Source organism: Hemibagrus wyckioides, linkage group LG28, assembly GCF_019097595.1.
Source record: "Hemibagrus wyckioides isolate EC202008001 linkage group LG28, SWU_Hwy_1.0, whole genome shotgun sequence".
Lineage (NCBI taxonomy): Eukaryota > Metazoa > Chordata > Actinopteri > Siluriformes > Bagridae > Hemibagrus > Hemibagrus wyckioides.
Genome location: NC_080737.1, coordinates 6,795,618 through 6,811,224, shown reverse-complemented (window position 1 = coordinate 6,811,224; position 15,607 = coordinate 6,795,618). Strand labels below are relative to the sequence as shown.

Sequence of the window (15,607 nt, the reverse complement as noted above, 5' to 3'; positions counted from 1 at the left end):
TATATATATATATATATATATATATATATATATATATATATATATATATATATATATAAAGAAATTTAAAGTAAGATTAACTGTGTAGAAAATACACAAATCAGTCATAACATTATGACCACCTGCATAATATTGTGTTGGTCATCCATTTGCTGCCAAAACAGCCCTGACCCATCAAGGCATGGACTCCACTAGATCCCTGAAGGTGTGCTGTGGTATCTGGCACCAAGATATTAACAGCAGAGCTGCAGTTTTGGAGAAGCTCTGATCCAGTCGTCTATCCGCCTTCACAATTTGGCCCTTTGTCAAACTCACTCAAATCCTTACGCTTGTCCATTTTTCCCGCTTTTAACACATCAACTTTGAGGACAAAATGCTGCCTAGTATATCCCACCCACTAACAGGTGCCATGATGAGGAGATCATCAGCGTTATACACTTCACCTATCAGTGCTCATAATGTTATGCCTGATATAGATGAATATATACATTGTGTAATAGTGCAGTTTTATTATAATGTATAAAAAGTGAACCAGAACCAATTAAATTACCAACGCTCCACCCAGTGCAGATGGAAAAAATAATTGTACATTAGTGACCAGTGCAAAACTCGCTTATCAAACATAATAAAGTGACAAAAAATAAACGTATAAGTTAAGCTACATTAATTCAAGTTATATTAATAACTCAGCTTACAGTGTAAGTCTGGAGAACCCAGAGGGAACCCTGAAGCACGGGGAGAACATGTAAACTCCACACATACACAGGACAAAGACAGGAATCAACCCCCTAACCCTGGAGGTGCGAGGCAAATGTGGCAACCACCAAGTAGGAGCATATGTACATTATTTAATATACAGTATATACCACATATTTGATGCCTAAATTTTTATTTAAATCAGAAATCTAATCAAATGTAAAGTATGTATAATAGTGAAGATTATCATTTAATATTTAATTTATTACCTAATTATTAAACTATTTATACTATTATCATAATCAATATTTGCATGTATCTTTTTATTGTAATAGTGAACAGTTGCATTACTCAGAGCTTTGGCTGTAAGAGAATCCCGGCCTCTCTGCAAGTCTTTGTGCGAATAATTTACAGTGTTTAGGGTCAACAGGGGAACAAATGTGTAGTGAGTGAAGAGTTGAGTCTGCAGTCAGGACCGGTTCAAAGTTCTCCTGCGGGATTAACACAATAAAATGTCAAAAAGTGACCAAATTAAGATAAACATAATAAAAGATAATGTTTAGTATTGAGTCCTTTACATTAAAGCATTCACCACTGCATCAGGTTTGTTGTTCGTGCCACATATGACATGATGTCCTTTCAGAGACATGGCATGACTCGAGCACATGTGAAGTTCTTCGGGATCCTTTTTCCCCAGCAGGGAGCTCGTGTAATGTTTCAGACCATCCAAAGACACTTGAGCTGCTTTTTAAGGTAGAGGTTAAAAATTTAAACAACGTACTATATTTGTGGGAAGGCAAGCAGATGAGCAAAAGAAATATGTTAGCAAATATATTCAGATATACACTGATTAGGCATAACATTATGACCACCTGTCTAATATTGTATTGGTCCCCCTTTTGCTGCCAAAGCAGCCTTGATCCCTCGAGGCATGGACTCCACTCGATCCCTGAAGGTGTGCTGTGGTATCTGGCACCAAAATGTTAGCAGCAGATCCTTTGAGTCCTCAGTCCTCTCAGTCCTGTGAGTTTCAGGATGACTTTGACAGATACTGACCACTGTAGACCGGGAACACCCCACAAGAGCTGCAGTTTTGGAGATGCTCTGATCCAGTGGTCTAGCCATCACAATTTGGCCCTTTGTCAAACTCACTCAAATCCTTACACTTGTCCATTGTTCCTGCTTCTAACATCAACTTCGAGGACAAAATGCTGCCTAATATATATCCCACCCCCTAACAGGTGCCATGATGAGGAGATCATCAGTCTTATTCAGTGCTCATAATGCTATGCCTGATCTGTGTAAATATTAAATATAATTGAACAATGGTTAATAAAACAAAGTCATATAAAGAAAAGTGAATATTATGTGTAATAAAATGACAGATACTTACCTGGGGTCTTGTTGAACCTGCCTGGATGTGCTTTCTCTTTTGTAGTTATACTTTTAGTTGCTGATGGGAACAGAAATGATGCTTCACATCAAATTAACCCTTGTTTTGTTCACACAGGGGAGTGTTTAGACAGCTATAAATGCAAAAATAAACGTGCCCACTACTGCCACGTTCAGAAAGTTAGACGACAATCTTTTGTCACTACGGATATCATAACTCGATGTCTTATTGCTGCCAATTAAACCGTCCTTGTCTCCTTTGTTTTGTCTTGAGGATATGCAAACTTTTGCACACAGAGGATTTGTATACAAAGGGATTAAGGAGTTTGTACTTTACATAACACATCAGGATCGGGGAGTAAGGCGAGTGTGCATCTCTGGTTCATACTGTGCAAATGCCTTGGCGGTTATCATTTATTTTAGAAAAATGATGCGGATGCAAATGGTAGATTTGTGTTATTTTGCAAATCGAGAGGAAAAGAATTTGGCTGAGATGCATTTGCGTAAATCAGCAGCGTCTGTAACAGCAGTGTGATGGAGTGATGGAGTGATTCGCTTCTACGTCACTTTAATTGATCTGGATGACGCCATTATTATTACTATTATTATTATTATTATTATGACTTTATATGGTTTCGTATTATATTGCACGGTCCTACATGTACCACTAAGGTCTGAGCTATAGTGTGGAATATCTTTCTATCTTTATCTTTCTAAGTCTCAGCCAGCTTTTTTTCGAGAGATCTATAGCTTTTTTTTTTTATCCCTTGCAGGTTAATGAGGTGGAGGAAAAAAGACACGCACGTGTGCACACAATCAGGAAGTTGGTTAGTTCGTTTCACATCAGTGGACAAGAACGTCCTGCCTGGAAACTACAGGCTTTTGGTTTAAAATAAATGACACTGGACACAGGGTCACAAACTACAGTGGGAAAAGTAAACTAAAGTATAGACGATCAGAGATCAGAAGAGTGAAGAGATGACGAAGATGAGGATGATGAGGATAATAACTTATTTCTAACCAGAATTTACAGTGTAAAAAAACCCTATACATACATACATACATGTATATATATATACACACACATTACCAGTCAAAAGTTTGGACACATCTTCTAATTCCATGGTCTTTCCTGATGTTTATTTCTTTCTACGTTGTAAAACAATGCTGAAGGCGGCCGAAATCCACAATAATGTCCTTTGAACAGTTGATATTGAGATATGTCTGCTACTGATGCTCTGTAAAGCCTTCATAACGGCTCTAATCTGAGGTGCTGTTAATTGGTGATTTCTGAGGCTGGTCACTCTAAATGATCTTCTCCTCTGCAGCAGAGGTCAGTTTTGGTCTTGCTTTCCTGGGATGGTCATCATGTGAGCCAGTTTCATCATGGTGCTTGATGGGTTTTGCAAATGCACTTGACCATACTGTTCTTGCAAGAACTATTCCAGAACACCTGACCTTCGTGTCTTAAAATAACAAGTGACTGTTTTTTGTTGTCATTACATATGGATTACTGAAGTCCATGTGTGTTATTTCATAGTTTTGAAATCTCCAGTATTGTTCTAGAATGTAGAAAATAAATCCCTAAACAAAAAACATTGAATTAAAAGGTGTGTCCAAACTTTTGACTGGTAGTGTATATTCAATTCAATTCATTTTTATTTGTATAGCGTTTTAAACAATGAACATTGTCTCAAAGCAGCTTTACAGAACATAGGAAACAAAAAAAACATAGTGTAAAAAGTCCTAGATGTTGGACAAAATCATCCCTAGTGAGCAAGCCTGCGGCGATATATAAATATAATAAATATTTTTATATTATACATAAATATAATAAATATTTTTTATATTATATATGAATATAATAATTATTTTTTTTATATTATATATAAATATAATCATTATTTTTTCGTGCTTTTTGAGCTTTTCAAATACATTTGAATGAGATACAGAAATTTTTAATTCAGTAAAGTCTTTCGTAGAAAATGTCTCAGGAAAGGATTTCCCAGAACACCACACAGATGTTTCAAGTTATATTTAAAAATAAAATAAAACAAATAAATAAGAAAAAAAATAATCTTGTATTTAAAAAATAAAATGTAGAAGGGAATTAATTCAGATGAAATGACAGGGCAAATTAAAGGGCATGTGTTAAAAACATTAAATCTGTATCTCAAAAACAACATAATCAGGGATGCTCAGTGGAAAATGTCTCCCTCTGCTGGCCATGAATAGAAATGTCACATTCTCTCTCTCTCTCTCTCGCTCTCTCTCTCTCTCTCTCTCTCTCTCTCTCTCTCTCTCTCTCACACACACACACACACACACACAGAGAGAGAGAGAGAGAGAGAGAGAGTCAAAAAACAGACCTTGTCTTCAGTCTTTGTTCAAACACCATTGTTTTCTTTTCGAATTACTTCCTTTAAAAGCTCTCTAGACAATAGTGAAGGTGTCAAACCCATCTGGGAGATAAGAGCCCGCATAAAAACAGGTTTAAAGTTTAAACATACGTTTCTGACACACTGCTGTCGCTTTATTTTGGACACAGAACTTGGCACTCCTCTTTGCCACACTGTTTTTTCCCGTTTATATACGTTACAGTGAATATATTCATTATTGTAGCAACACACATTACACCATTGTTTGTTCGGGACCGAAAATCTAAAGCAAAACACTTTTTACACCAGTGTTAGAATGTTTTGAAAGAATGAAAAATGGAAAAATCCGTGGTCAGGTCTAATCTAAATCCACTTTGGAGAGAAATCAGAATGACTGCATTTTATGAAGGTCTTATCCGAGTCCTGTTAAAAAGGCACATGGGATCATTGCCCTGAATTTGGACTGTACTTGATGTTAGAATTTTACCTACTTTGAAAAGAAGTTAATCACATTGTCTGGTCTGGTTTTCACAGTGGACGGATCTGATCACAAGCAGACTGAAAGTGAAGGCATTATATGTGTCACCAGATGTGATTTGATCACACTGTTGTGCTTTGATCAAAACAGTTTCGGAAGGGGGGGGGTCATATCATCAGGGAACATATATAGCCAACTGTTTAAAATCAATCAGTCAGTCAATCAATCAATCAATTAATCAATCCCCCTCATTACACATCTTATTTCTCGAATCCAGCTGCTCAAAAATGAAACATTATTTTCAGCTATACAATTATTCCAGCTATTTATTAGAGCCACATACAGGATTATCAATTTCTAAAACTTCTTAAGCGTAAACATCAAAACAGTAATTAGAGTCCAGTTTATTTATATTTATATTAGTGGAATGTGATTCATTCAAGGGTAGCTCAAGCAGTTAAGGCTCTGGGTTGATGAGGGTTGGGCCCTTGAGCAAGGCCCTTAACCCTCACTGCTCCTGGGGCGCTGTATCATGGCTCTGACCCCAACTTCCAAAAAGCGTAGAAAGAATTTCAGTGCTGTAATGTATATGTGACGAATAAAGGCTCAGTATGAAAACACAAGATGGGTTTTTATTGCTTGACTTAGCCAACATTTCAACTCACAGCTATCTTCCAGCACGTTTAATCAACACATGTTTACAGTACTAGCACGTGCTACAGAAAAATATTTGATCTCCTACGTAAAACCCACAGCGACCCAATTAGAAAATGCTGCTGATTTCAACACAAAATATCAGGTAAGTTTTAGGTGTGTTGCCACATAATGCCACGTACCTGAGGTTCACCCATTCAGATGACAAGCTTTTCAGCTCCAAAATTTGTATATCATAAATAATAAAGCAAAAGGTTAATTTAAAAAAAAAGAAAAAGAAAAAGAAAAACAATTTTGCAAGAGCTTTTACACTCTACTGGGAAAATGTGTAAATATTCTACATCTCGCAATGCATTTCATTGCATAAATAAATTCAACCGTATTATATGGTGTGAGCTTTGACATGGTTTACTATATAATTAATTACTTTATTGGTTAAATGCAGCCAGAAAAGTAAAGTAATATAATACCTTGAGGATTCAACAATTCCAGGCAAGTAAATAAGTAAATCAATTTCTTTCAGGATTTTTCATCCTATTTAAAAAAATACATCGTTTTTTTAAACATATGCTGTACGTATAAAATGAGGCCCAGTTCTCAAAGAAAGGTTTCTATGAACTAAACCGTCCATCTAGTAATCAATATTTGGCATATCAGTGTAATCAACCTTGTGTCTTGTTATTAAAGAAAGTAAACCTGGGTAAATATATGTTATATAAATAAATGTCTGTTCATCTTTTGTTAGCTCAAATCTTTGGTGTTTGTAGATATCTAACTGCACCGTCGCTACACTCACTCTCACACCCCAGTTTAGACTTGATGGTCAAAAACTTACATAAATCTACACAGGAATGTAAACCATTTGATTGTTTCCTTTTAATACCCCTTAAATAAGGTGAACATTTTCCCTTTACAGATATAGAAATGCCAATTGGCTAATATTACTACATTAAAACTATGTTCGTTTTTCTTTTCTTTTTTTTTTTAAATCTTAGTTTATTCTTCTTACCGTCTTACCGTATAAAACGTGCTGCAGAATCTTCAAACACTAAGGATTCACTGCCTTCTTAAGGCTTCGCTCACATCTTACTTTATCTATCTGGTGTGGAGAAATCTGTCCTCTCAGAGCGGGTGTTCGAGGATTGCGAGATTTGCAGGAGAGGCTCACTCCATCTCAGAAAAAGGGCACATGGGACACCAGAACAAAGCCAGGCTATGTCATCTGGCCATGAGACTTCTGTTTATGATGAACTTCCTGGAAAACAGTATAAGGGAAATGGTTATACCAGGGTATTGTTTGGAAATCTGGGTGCGGTTGGAATAGTCGTTGTTTATGACTAGCCTATTGTGGCCACCATTTATGAGGAAGACGGCACTTTCATTCAAGTGTTTTCTTGCCCTGTGCTACAGCATGAGAGTTCGAAAAGAATGTCATGGCTTCAATTACGAAGAGTTGTTTTTAGTTTTTTTTTTGTTGTTTTAGTGTTTTGAACAAAAGTTTGATTCATACACTATATTGCCAAAAGTTCTGGGACGTCTGCCTTTACCTGCACATGAATGTAATATGGAGTTGTCCCACCCTTTACAGCTATAACAGCTTCAACTCTTCTGGGAAGGCTTTCCACAAGTGTGTTTATGGGAATTTTTGACCGTTCCTCTAGAAGCACATTTGTGAGGTCAGGCACTGATGTTGGACGTGAAGGTCTGGCTCGGAGTGTCCGCTCTGATTCATCCCAAAGGTGTTCTATCAGGTTGAGGTGAAGTTCCTCCACACCAAACTCACTCATCCATGTCTTTATGGACCTTGCTTTGGTCACTGGTGTGCAGTCATGTTGGAACAGGAAGGGGTCATCCCCAAACTGTTCCCACAAAGATGGGAGCATGAACTTGTCCAAAATGTCTTGGTATGAAGTTGAAGCATTAAGATTTCCTTTCACTGGAACTATGGGGCCGAGCCCAACCCCTGAATTCAAGGATTTCGAGGGGTGTTCCAAAACTTTTGGCAATATAGTGTACCACACAGGACAACAGATAAAATTTCAACATTTACAACTTTCCTTCTTGAATTTAAAGGAATTGGTTAAAGCACATGGCTTTCTTCCTGTATACATAAGAAGGACCTGATTACTAAAAATGGCTGAATGGAGATGAAGCATGTACGGTTTTCCTTTCCGCTGCATGTAAATAAACAGGGCCTGCGACTTTCCAGCAGGATTTATTTCCAACAAAACTCTTTCCCAGCAAATATCACAGCAACATTACACAACCACCGTGTTCTGTAGTTTTCTCTGGTGGTAGAAACCGTTCTCAGCTCCCATTTCACACTGACCTTCACTGATCACAGAAACTTACTCTTCTATCGACAAGGAATCAGAATCTATTTCTTCTTTCCTCCTAATGACATGCTCTCGGTTTTCTTCTTCTGGGCCTGGAGACAAAACACATAATTTAGTTTAATTAACTCTAGCTTGGGTATCAATATGTATTGTGATGTTCAGATGTGTGGGATGTCTGTGATATACCTGAGACATGGCATCGTCGATCTGTTTTAGTTCTTCGTAGTGGTCTCGAGAGTCTCGCAACGGCTGCACCATGATCTCCTCGATTTGAGGGAAAAGCTACAGACACAATATTAGAAAATCATTTTAACATAATTCAAAACATCACCGTTTTGGACATTAGGTAGATAACCTGAAATTGATTATTGTCCAATAACAGCAAGTAACAAAGTCTTTAACTACTGTTATACCAGAACAATTCTCAAAGTTTTATTTATTAAAAGTTTTTTTTTTCGTATCTGTGTCAAGTCATGTTTTATGTTGTTGAGCATCAGCAAAATAATTTTTTTTGTCCCTTTTTTGTATTAATATTAAATTTTTAATATATTTTTTTGTATTAATATTAAAACAAACAAGCAAAGGAGCACTAAATAGTGGAGAATCTGTTTAAAATGTAAAATATCTTAACAGAAATCTTCACCATCAATAATTACACACACACACACACACACACATATCTGTTTATTTTTCTGCCTCACAAGTACCTGTGTATGTATTAGACACATTATAATAATTATACTGAGTGCATTAATATAAGCCTGTGCCTTTTGCTGGAAATATTGTCAGATATGCAGTTAAAGAAAATGAATCAACACCTTTTAACCAATCAGACTGAAGAATTCGACAGCGCTGTGGTATTAGCTATAACGGTATGTGTCTTCATTAGAAAATGTTCATGCAGTATTCTGGCGGAATATGGATACCTTCATGACTGTCTCAAACATTGGGATGAGGACAAACTTGATGAAGCCAATTTGTGCCGTTGGCTTGGTTACTTTGTCCCGGTCCATAAAAGGAGCAACAGGAAGACCTTCCGACTTTTCTCTGTCACTCTGTATCAATACAAAATAACAATACAAGCTTTAAATCCATTTAGTGAGGAAAAAAATCATTCAAAAAAGCCCACATTGCAAATGAATCATGCAAACTGATTTCATATTCATATAACTTTGAGACTTTCTCTTCATTTTTTGACTGGCAAACTGGAGCACAATCCAACCTAAGGTTAAATTCAAATTTAATGCAAGTCATAGAGATCCGCACAAAATGGCTGTGGTACCTGCATGAAGTACTCCTCTAGCAGGCAGTCCACCCATGGCTCAGCCACCTCGGTTGGTCTTACCTCATTGGAGATATCGCAACACTTGATCAAGACCATCTTCAGCTGCTCCGCCATTGGGGAAGAGGTGTCAAGCGCAGACATTATAAAGAAAGAGACAGTTTCACCACCTTTAATAGCGGCATGCTAAGAGCACTATGCAAATTTTATAAACAGGAGGCTTTGGATGCTGTCTAGACCAAAGATAAAAAACAGTACTTGTGGAGAATACGCACACATTTGACATGCTCCTCGTTGGTGAAGTCGAAATTGTCCACTTTCTGCCTGAAGGAGTCTAGTATCTCGCCATGTCTGGCCATGTCAGTGGCTAGAATAAGAGTAATGATGGCCTGAAACAAATACAAGCAGAATATATTACACAAAATCCATTATAGTTCTTTTAAAAATCCAGAATCTATCCAGCTCTATCAAAGGCAGCTCTGTAGTGTGTCTGCAGCACCTGTCGTATCTGTTTGAAGGACTCAAGTTCGATGTTGGCGAAAATGTTGCACTCTGGCATGGCGAGGATCTGGAAGGCCACTGCACAGTGGTGATTCTCCAAGGGGGAGATATCGTTATAGCGAACGGCCAGCTCTGTCCGAGCGTTAATCTGATACCTGCTCACAGAGGGGAAATTAAAACATAGACATTGAGTGAGGATTACAGCTGCTGTGCTTTCTGACCAATCAGAATTGAGAATTCAAATGGATTGGATTTAATGTTGTTTGCAAAAAAAGTACTGATGATAGTGTGTTAGTGAGCATGACAAATGGAGCTGTACGTGTTGTTGTATCCTGGATGGTCAAGATCGTGGCACACTGCTGCCGTCATCAGGATGCACATGTCAGTCATAGTCAGCTTCTCCTGAGGACAACAAACCATGGTACGAGTATAATATAAAGGTATGTAGACAAGCATCTAGGGAAGACTTTTATTATTATGGGTCACAGAGATGTTCACACCTGGAGGTTGCACAAGTGGATCATTCCGTACATCATCTGACTGACGCAGAAACAGTGACGGAAGTTATGGAAGGGGTTGTCACGGTAATTTTCCTGGATTGCCAGCTGGAATTGATCGTCATTAATTCAGTTTCTGTACTTCATACGTTGTTGGTCAGAATGTGCATGTTAAATGCCGAAGAGTGGGTTTCGAATCTTACCAGCCACCTCTTAAGGGTGATGGGGTTCATGTTAAACTCCTTTACTAGGCCGAGATCATGATACATGTACTCCAGACAGCTTAGCATCTAGAGTCAATAAAGAAACAAGTCAAACAGAGCGTGAGGTTTGAAATAGAAGTGCGTAAAATGTGAACATGGGAGACTTTGAATTCACTCTGTATATCAAATATATGCTCCTTTCATATGCTGGCAAACCTCATTATGCTCCCAGTGCCATACATCAAAGGTGGGCTTCTTGAGAGTCTCTATAGTCTCCTGGGAAAGTGTGTACTGTGTAGACGAGAGGACGAGATCAAGGTCATATTAATCCCATCCCTTCTGTGTTGTTGTTTTTTTTTTTCAAACTTCATATACCTTAAAAATGCCAACTCATGATTTTTACCTTTGGATAACTCGGAACATCACGTCTGGGAGAGAGTTTCTTTCCATCATCTGTGAAATTGTACTTGCAGTTGCAGTTCACTCTGATAGGAAGAAAATGAAAATGTTTTCAACTGAGTCGAAATTTAATGAAGTGTAAATTATTGGTGGACCATCAAAATAAGATTTATATCATACACCACAAATCACATATTATTAAAAAAAAAAAAAAGATTTTTAGTACTGTTTATATAAATGACGGTAATAATTGCATATACACCGATCAGGCATAACATTATGACCAGGTGAAGTGAATAACACTTCACCTTCTCCTCATCATGGCACCTGTTAGTGGGTGGGATATATTAGGCAGCAAGTGAACATTTTGTCCTCAAAGTTGATGTGTTAGAAGCAGGAAAAATGGACAAGCGTAAGGATTTGAGCGAGTTTGATGAAGGGCCATATTGTAATGGCTAGACGACTGGATCAGAGCATCTCCAAAACTGCAGCTCTTGTGGGGTGTTCCCGGCCTGCAGTGGTCAGTATCTATCAAAAGTGGTCCAAGGAAGGAACAGTGGTGAACCGGAGACAGGGTCATGGACGGCCAAGGCTCACTGAGCGAAGGCTGGCCCGTGTGATCCGATCCAACAGACGAGCTACTGTTGCTCAAATTGCTGAAGAAGTTAATGCTGGTTCTGATAGAAAGGTGTCAGGATACACAGTGCATGACGGGTCAGGGCTGTTATGGCAGCAAAAGTGGGACCAACACAATATTAGGCAGGTGGTCATAATGTTATGCCTGGTCATTGCATACAGTGGAGTGGCCTTCTTATTAGCCTTCTGAGGCTACAGGAGGTGAAATATTGACGATATCAAGCGGCAACTCGAACCTCAACAGGTTTTAAAACTGATATTTGAAGAGTTAGAGCTGTTAGAATCATACCTTGCTCCGCCTCTAGAGGTCACCTCATCCCTTAGTTTCTTCAGATCATTCTTACACTTCTCAATCTCTACCACTTTGAGGCCCTCTACTACAAAAGGCAAAAAAAAGAAAAACCTTCACTGAAAGCAATCTTTAAAAAAAATGAATTGATTTATATATTGAAACAGGATCAAGGCTCACGTTCGACCCTCTTCTCCAGCATGGCCAGTCTGTTGGTCATCTCCGTCTTCAGCTCATTTATCCTGAAAGCCCTAATGCAGAGAGATCCTCTATTAACAACGTGTCAATGAATAAAAAACAAAGTTGATATAATACAGAAATACATTTTTTTGGTGCTGCTTGTGGATGAATGCGTTACCGGCTGAACTGCTCCGCCACTTGGGAGAGAACATTCTGGAACATGTCTTCTTTTTCTGTAAAAGACAAAATGTTAATGTTTCTTAGTACTTCCTAAAATCACTGATGAGAAAAACGAGTATGTATTAAATACTGCTGTTACACTACATGACAATGCAAACAATACATATTTCTGTGCATTGTTCCCTCGTGGTCATGTTACTCTAAAATCCCAGTAAGTTTTAAACACTTTTTACACGGTTCGTTTAACGACTGATTTATCATAGAATAAATATGTCTAGCATTTTTATATCTCTACCACATTTAGTAGTATTTAGTAGTATTCACCTCCTCCTTGACTGGAATGGGGCATTACTTTATACAAGTTGCTGTAACAAGAAAAAGAGTTACTTGTATACTTATTAAAAAATCATTAACGTTGCTATAGATTAATGAAAGGATTACTTAGGCGTGTTTGTAGGCATGGTGGGGTCAATAGATATCAGCGCTCCCTCTGAATCTACTAAAAGTATAGCTGTGTTCCTGCACAGGAAAAAAAACGTACATGAGTTTTATGAGAAAGTTTTTGGATTAGATGAACTGAACATGTAACGGCTGATAGAAATGATTGACCTGGCGATGTTGGACGACGTACAAAGCAGCTCTCGGATGTCGCACGGACTGCAGTGTCGACTGAAAATGACCTGCAGACAACAGGAAAGCAAATACAGAATCTTCATATAAGTTTTTCTGTTCCGATAACAAATACAGATTTTCTCTTTGTCATGCTCATTTCCTTTCATAAGAATTATATATTCGCCGACCAGGCGTAACATTATAATATTGTGTTGGTCCCCCTTTTGCTGCTAAAACAGCCCTGACCCGTCCTGCACTGTGTATTCTGACACCTTTCTATCAGAACCAGAATTAACGTCTTCAGTAATTTGACCAACAGTAGCTCGTCTGTTGGATCGGATCACACGGGCCAGCCTTCTCTCCCCACGTCCATCAATGAGCCTTGACCGCCCATGACCCTGTCGCCGGTTCACCACTGTTCCTTCCTTGGACCACTTTTGATAGATACTGACCACTGCAGACCGGGAACACCCCACAAGAGCTGCAGTTTTGGAGATGCTCTGATCCAGTGGTCTAGCCATCACAATTTTGCCCTTCGTCAAACTCGCTCAAATCCTTACGCTTGTCCATTTTTCCTGCTTCTAACACATCAACTTTGAGGAAAAAATGTTCACTTGCTGCCTAATATATCCCACCCACTAACAGGGGCCATGATGAGGAGATCATCAGTGTTATTCACTTCACCTCTCACTGCTTATAATGTTATGCCTGATCGGTGTATATATATATGAAATACAGATTAAAATGCTAGTGGTACGGAACTATGGTCAAGAACAATCTTCACTGGAGGTCTTGTGAATAAACACTCATCGAGCTGCTCTCTGCAGATGGTACGGCTACTTGTGAATGCCACAGACACCTGTGACTCAGAATGAGGCTTTTTGTTTACGACAGACCAACATGTCACATGTCACATTGGGACAGTGACGAAAAAATATGTTACGTGTTTTTTAATTTCTGTTGTACCGATATTGAGGTCTGTAACTAATAAGATGCTTCGTTATATAGCGGGATCACTCCAGATGACTTTCTATGAGAAATTCGGCTTTTGCATATAGCTTCCTGAACACAAATAAATCATATAGATATGTCTAGAACACAAATACAGACCTTTTCTGATTTGTTATTTGGTATATAACCAAATGTTTGGTTATTTTCTTAATTGGTGGAAAGTATAGAGTCAAATTCTATACAAAGGAACTTTCTTTACTCTAATAAATAACCAATAAAATGCAAATTTAAACAAGAAAAATCCCTACAAAAAATAACCAAAAATGCAGACTAAGGGTTTTTGAGTCAACTCTTTAAATATTCACTTTTGTATTAGGTACAAATACGGCAATAATTATTGACATTTTTTGACCCAAGGATCACCCAAATATTATCGAACAAGCTGTCACATGAACAACAATACATTTTTTTTTACATACTACCCAAACCTAGTGAATAACACTGACCGATAAAGATACGCCGAAGGATATTTAAAATTATCCCAGGACTTCCTGAGTCAGAGAACTGAACTCCAGATAAATATGTATTGACAGACGGTCATAACACCAGAAAGTTATCACTGAAAGCTCTGAAAATGTTCTTACCCTCTGAACTTTTCCATCTACGTCCAGATAGACGGTCTTAGGAGCGTAGGACGAAGAGCTGGAACCCATTGTGTGAACTTTTGAAAGCTACCTTTTCTTCTGGAAAACCCCCAAAACATCATTGTTAAAAATTCAGTATTAAAATACTGACTTTTAAACATTTCAAGAGGCTGAAACGTGAAGTAATAGAGAAATGGCACATGATGTAACAGAGAAAACAGCTCCTGCTCTACTCAGAAAACTAACTTTAAAAATGAAAAGGAAAAAAATGAAAGTGGTCGTATCTACTAACCTCAGGAAGTGTGAAGACACAGGGAGAAGCTAGTGTACGGGCCAGGTGACCCACCTGAGTGTCACCCATCCACCTTCCCTCAAGCTTTAAGACCACAGATGCTGCTGAGGATGCTGTGGGGAAAGCGCGGGATTATTCAGGGCGCGCGAGATGTGGGCGGGGCCGTCCGCTCGCTCGCGCGTTGCCTTGGAAACGCTCCAGGTGGAGGTTGGTTTTGAAGTTGGTTCGATTCCATATTTGGGAGTCGACTCTTTCTCCTATTCATGTTACAGGGGCGGAGAATGGATTCGATTCCGCAGTTTTTGGAGCCGATTCTGGGCACTAAAATACAGCTCTGGAAAAAAAAAAAATTAGAGACCAATGTCCAGATTTGAACCGTAATGAAAAACTTTTGGAATGTCATGAAGAGGAAGATGGATGGTCATCAAGCAAAGCTGAGCTGTTTGCTCTTTTTGCAAAAAGAGTGGTATAAAGTTCCCCAACAGCAATGTGAGAAACTGGTGGAGATCATGGAGCCAAAAACGCATGCCCATCGGGGTAATTCCACCAAATACTGATTTCTTAATGTTATTTAGCCAAAGCATTAACACAATTTGTTTACAAATGATTTGCATTTTGTTTTATTTGAGTTATTAAAGCTCTGCAAATATACTGCATGATCTTGGGTTATTTTGATGTGTTGTCATTTCCTTTAAATATACACTCTAAATAACAATAGTTATATTTGGAATTTAGGAGAAATATTGTCAGCAGTTCACAAAAAATGAAACAAAACTGTTCATCTCACCAATACATGAACCTGGAAGAAAAAAACAGAAGAAACGTGCATTAATGAGCCTTGGCCACCCATGACCCATGACCCTGTCCCCAGTTCACCACTTTTCCATCCTTGGACCACTTTTGATAGATACTGACCACTGCAGACCGGGAACACCCCACAAGAGCTGCAGTTTTGGAGATGCTCTGATCCAGTCCTCTAGCCATCACAATTTGGCCCTTCGTCAAAC

At 38.3% G+C, this 15,607-nt stretch overlaps 1 protein-coding gene across 2 annotated transcripts; it reads right to left on the bottom strand.

Moving 5' to 3' along the window:
* Positions 1-100: 100 nt before the first annotated feature.
* Positions 101-14,717, bottom strand: pde9ab (phosphodiesterase 9ab). 2 transcript variants are annotated; one of them, XM_058383415.1, is made up of 21 exons: positions 14,601-14,717; positions 14,309-14,407; positions 12,711-12,781; positions 12,543-12,620; positions 12,426-12,466; positions 12,100-12,154; positions 11,922-11,992; positions 11,742-11,829; positions 10,821-10,902; positions 10,634-10,708; positions 10,418-10,504; positions 10,218-10,322; positions 10,037-10,119; positions 9,716-9,872; positions 9,492-9,605; positions 9,217-9,321; positions 8,861-8,989; positions 8,121-8,216; positions 7,951-8,026; positions 1,275-6,853; positions 101-1,187 (listed from the first exon to the last, which is right to left on the bottom strand). In XM_058383415.1, exons 2-19 carry the CDS (start codon positions 14,375-14,377, stop codon positions 7,976-7,978), a joined length of 1,557 nt encoding a protein of 518 aa, XP_058239398.1. In that variant the 5' UTR covers positions 14,378-14,407; positions 14,601-14,717; the 3' UTR covers positions 101-1,187; positions 1,275-6,853; positions 7,951-7,975. The 2 variants fall into 2 exon arrangements, with proteins under 2 accessions (XP_058239398.1, XP_058239399.1); XM_058383416.1 differs by having other exon boundaries at positions 9,280-9,321.
* Between the last annotated feature and the right edge of the window lie 890 nt (positions 14,718-15,607).

Bases quoted from the DNA above. Each gene is read 5' to 3' on its own strand.
- pde9ab (XM_058383415.1), bottom strand. From the start codon at position 14,377: ATGGGTTCCAGCTCTTCGTCCTACGCTCCTAAGACCGTCTATCTGGAC. The intron at 12,782-14,308 runs GTAAGAACATTT...TGTTGTCTGCAG, and splicing joins TAGATGGAAAAGTTCAGAGG to GTCATTTTCAGTCGACACTG. The intron at 12,467-12,542 runs GTAATCCTTTCA...TTCTTGTTACAG, and splicing joins ATGCCTACAAACACGCCTAA to CAACTTGTATAAAGTAATGC.